The sequence below is a fragment of the Lolium rigidum genome, chromosome 3 (genome assembly GCF_022539505.1).
Source record: "Lolium rigidum isolate FL_2022 chromosome 3, APGP_CSIRO_Lrig_0.1, whole genome shotgun sequence".
Taxonomy (NCBI): Eukaryota; Viridiplantae; Streptophyta; class Magnoliopsida; order Poales; family Poaceae; genus Lolium; species Lolium rigidum.
The window spans coordinates 400,862,104-400,866,893 of record NC_061510.1 but is presented as its reverse complement, the minus strand read 5'-3'; the positions used below and the strand labels follow the sequence as shown (position 1 = coordinate 400,866,893).

The 4,790-nt window shown below is 45.2% G+C and overlaps 1 protein-coding gene across 1 annotated transcript; it reads right to left on the bottom strand.

Annotated features, from left to right (window-relative positions):
- Window positions 1-521: 521 nt before the first annotated feature.
- On the bottom strand, window positions 522-4,248 carry LOC124700932 (11-beta-hydroxysteroid dehydrogenase A-like; the record flags this gene model as incomplete). The annotated part of the gene is given in 6 exon segments (XM_047232992.1): window positions 522-790; window positions 893-1,057; window positions 1,251-1,382; window positions 1,495-1,580; window positions 2,436-2,628; window positions 3,961-4,248. Coding segments are annotated over 6 exon segments (1,043 nt in total), but the record flags the coding sequence as incomplete, so codon positions are not given.
- Window positions 4,249-4,790: the final 542 nt, after the last annotated feature.

Sequence of the window (4,790 nt, the reverse complement as noted above, 5' to 3'; positions counted from 1 at the left end):
AACGGAGGCGCTTATTCTGGTTGATGTTTGCTGCCATGATTTGGACTCTTTGGAAAATTCGTAGCAAGATGGTTATTAAAAGAACCTTCCTACAATGCATTGATGACTCTATTTTCAAATTGTTGGCGCTTTGTAGTAGTGGTACCCGCTCCGTAGATAATGGGATAGGGAGCGACTGGATGCTATGCTTCGAGACTTGCATTGGCCACGTCGCCTCCCTTCCCCATCCGGTCGTTGAGCTGCTTCGCCTTGCCGACACCCTAGGGGCGCGGCCTCTTTTGTGTTGTTTATGTTAGGCTTTGTTGTGATGTGAGCCCATCAGACTGTTTTTTTCTTTAACTTAGTCGTGAAGATGTATGCTTATGGTTGATTTATTTACAAAGCTGGACAAAGCATGTTTTAAGGATAAGTGCTAAAGAACATCTCATCATTCCCAACTTTCATTTAATAGTAAAGATAACTTCTTTGCTTAACAGGCCCCGTGCATACATTCTTCATGGCTAGTTTTCGTTCATGACCGGATGGTCTCTGGCTGGTACAAAGAGGACTTCTTGCCACCGAACGCCATAAGAACCTTCTTGCTGAGGGTGTCACCGTCCTTGTCGCCGGACTTGGAGACGTAGAACGCTCGGGAGAACCAGTCGACGACCTCCGGCGCAGCACACATCATCATGTGGAACGGCCAATACCACCCCGGCCAAGTGACGTAGTCGTCGCCCCGCCGCACACTCGCCACCACCACCTCCGCCAACGTCTCTGTCTTCCCGACCGGAAAAGGCCCCACATTTATCTGCAATTATGCCCAAAATTATATACCTTGATCAATTCACCGGTCGGCTGGCCATCAAGAACACAAGCTATCTAATGTTGAAAGGCATATATGTATATGTACATCGCGGGCTTCCTCGTCGATGCCGACATTGCCGTCCTTCTGGATGCCCTTGCCCATGGTGAGATTGGATTCCACGTAACCCGGCATAAGGATGGTGATGCGTACATGCGACCCGAGCTCCGACCTCAATGTCTCATAGAACCGTATCACCGCGCCTTTGCTTGCCTACAAGCACATTGACGAGAAAGTTAGATTTCCTCCAACACGTACTAAGTAGTACCTCAGTCTCCAGATTTAGACAAATCTAAGATATATATTTATAAACGAAGTGAGTACCAATGATTCAAATTTAGTAAAGAATAAAGGTGACTACAATAAAGATGTTGGGTGAGCTGACTGAGAAGTTAGTCTGTCGTACGTTGTAGAAGCTCATCCTAGCCACTGGGACTCTGCCGGCGATCGAGGACGTGACCACGATGTTGCCACGGCTGGCTTTCAGGTAGGGCAAAGCGAAGTATGTCGGGTACACCGCGCCCCAGAAGTTGAGATCCTATAAATGTATGGAGAAAGAACATGAAGACTATACCGCTTCTATTGTGAATTAAACAAATTATTACTGATGATATCGTTTTGTGTATGTCTCTCGATTGAATGTTTCTTACAATGACGCCGTGGAAGGCCGTTATGTTCGTGATCTCCTCGAAGAAGCAGCTGGACCACACTCCTGCGTTTGCCACCAGGTGATTCACTGCAGATCGATAGAAACGAGTGAGGAATTAGCTAGTCTGAAACTAGTTATTACTGCTTGATTAATATGTTTGATAAAAGTTATTTTTGCTTGATACCACTAGAAGCTCGAATCATACAACTTTTAAAGTTGAAACTTTGCAGTTCACTAAAACATTTGAGATAGAATGTGTGGAGAATAATTTGGGATTATTATGACATCAAATATATATTTAAAAATGTTTTTTTCAATTTCAAATATTTGAAAATTTAAAATTGCACAAAAAGTTCTGGACTATTTTTGGGAGAGAGTATTTTCGAACAGTTTGACTTTAAGATGGCCGGTATACTCAAAATGACATGCCGTACGCTTGGTTACTAGAAGTAGGTTCACCTTACTGAGACATTCAATTGGCAAGCAGTTGATCCACCCGCTCGCTCGGTACAAACAACTGTAATTACTCCCGTCAGCAAGACTAGGACTAGCGGTGGTACACACTACCATCAGCAAGACTAGATGTTGTACTAATCACATAGTATTATTGTTAAGAACCTCACATCACCGCTCTTGATAGCGATTTTCTTTAAATAACGTGACATATTGTTGTCGTTATCTGACGCATACACTAGTATTGTCAACTGTACTCCCGCCCGTTAGCCCCTTCATCCTTTAAAATTGTTAAGGTTTATAAGGCATATCTTATTTATTATCCTTTTTTTCTTTGCTATATTTTCTCTCTTTTATTCTGTCTATAAAACTATTGGCACATGCACTAATTACTGAGAAGAGTAATTGATTTTTTGGTCCTAGCAAATTGGCTCTTGGGGCGTTAAAACTAACAAAATAGTGGTGAAATTGTGGGGCTGAGGTACTCACGTTTTCCGAAGTGTGCGACAGTCTCCTCGACAGCCCGCTTGGCCTCGTCGACGTTGGTGATGTCCGCCGGCACCACCAGCGTATCTGGCGCGCCGAGGTCGCGCGCCGTCTTGGCCACGGCTCGCAGGGCGATCTCCGTCCGAGCTACCAGCGCCACGCATGCGCCCTTCCTCGCGTACTCGTACACAAGGTGCTGCAAATGGAACAAGATCGAGGAGGCAAAGGCATATGCATCAATTAATTTAATCCTCGTGGGACATACAACAAAAAATGAACACATGGGCAGTAGATGGAACAGAACGGTTTCATTGATTTTCCTATCCCATAATTTGATTAGGCAGCATGAAACTTCGATAAGAAGTGAATGCCCCAACATACGCGCATCAGCTTTGTGCCCTACCATGATGAGATTCTAGAGATTCTAGGGTGCACTGTGTTTTATTGAGTTTAAATTGAACATGGATTTCTAATCCTTCGTTTCTAAAAAAAAAAAAAATCTCAACTTTATCTAGATACGGAGATACATAGATATGTTTTAGCTATAGATTCATCTGTATTTATAAAAGTTGCAAAGCTTTTTTAGGAACGGAGGAAGTATCTAATATAAACCAATAAAAATTGAGAAGAGGAATCTTAATGCAGAGAATGCACGGTAGAAGCATGCATGTGATCTACTCCCTCGTCTCATCAAAGTTATCTTAATTTTTACTAAATTTAGATGCACCTAGGTGTTGTTTAGTGTCTAGGTATATTTAAATTTTAAAAAGTTAAGATGGGAATAGCATGATCCGTTCACGGTAGTTTACGCAAATAGCTCGTGACCACCGTCACATAATTGATGGTGGTATTTACTCGGGTGACTGCATAGTCACATGCAGCTGGTGGTGGACACGTATGGCTGGCAACATCAGCATGCAGTGCACGATAACTGCTGCTGTCCTGCATCTCACTTGTGTCGCAAGTTTCCAGGAGACTGATGGGAGGGATAGAGGGTGAGAATTCAATACGGCCAGGGAACCGGGAATGGCCCCGAAGGGCCGGGAAACTGCATTTACTCAGGCGGCGAGTACAGAATTGATATTCCTACTCCACTCCAACATACTGTACACGGCACTATACATACATAGTACCAATACTATATCTGCATCAGAGCTAGAGTATACTCCATGGCAACGAGCATGTAGCATATAGCTACACGTAGCTTTCAGTCCTTCACGGTGGTACGTATATACTCCAGATTATCGTCTGTTTATCGTATTTGGTCGTAAACTAGGTAATATATGAGGGGCCCTGTATATGGATAAAAAAAAGAATATTTGTCGGGAATGATTCAGAAGACAAATCAAACTATCATCACTAAATCACTCTCTTGTACTATATCAAAGACACGCCAACCTTATAGTAACTTCTAAAATTATAAAATCAATACTCAATTCATTCAACAAAGGCACACCATGGAACGGCGCGCGTAGAGAAGAAACATAATGAACTGTACAACGCACGGTACATGGTAGGGCAGACTGACCTCGCCGATGCCGGAGGAAGCGCCGGTGACGAGGACGACCTTGCCGCGGAGGTCCTCGCCGGAGACGAAGGGCCTGACCAGCAGCCTGTAAACGAGGCGGCAGACGAAGGCGACGGGGAGGTAGGCGAGAAGCACCAGCGCCAGCCCCACATGCATGAAGCAGCTGAGGAACCCATTCGTCATGGCTTGCCTCGCCATTGCTAGCTAGGAGGCAGGAAGCTTTGGCTGCTGGATTGGCAAGCTCAGGTGGAGGAGAGAAGGCCGGAGAAGGTGAGTGCCTTGTGGCCGGTGTGTGTGTGTATTTATGGCCCCGGCGGCACGCGCATGGAGTGCCAGTATGGCGTTTGAGCGGTTGACCGAAGTGATGGGTGGGTGGGGGTCGCTGCACTGACAAGGCCACGAAACTAGGATGTTTAAGATTTTGGTGGAAATGCAGGTACGTAGTAGGAGGAAATTCATCGGTTATAATGGGTCAATCGCTTTCGCATCCCATGCTAGAGTGCCAGTAACCAAAGTGATTACTCATGCGTAACGCCTGCAATCAGTGGTCTACTCGTGGTCTGCCCATGCTAACATGGGGTCACTGCATCTAATAGCTGGTCAAAACTTGTGTATGGTCTGCCCATGCTAACATTTACGTCAGCTTCTCACAGTATTTGCGTAGCATAAACGGATAACTCGTTCGAGCTGTGTTAGTTTGGCTCTAATTTGCCCCCGAATTTTAATCCAATTGATGGTCAAATGGCCTGCCCTCCGGAGTTGGCATCTAATTGGAGATCCGCCGCCGCCGAGCCCTCTCCAGGTCCTGAACTATGTGATGGATTCGTGGG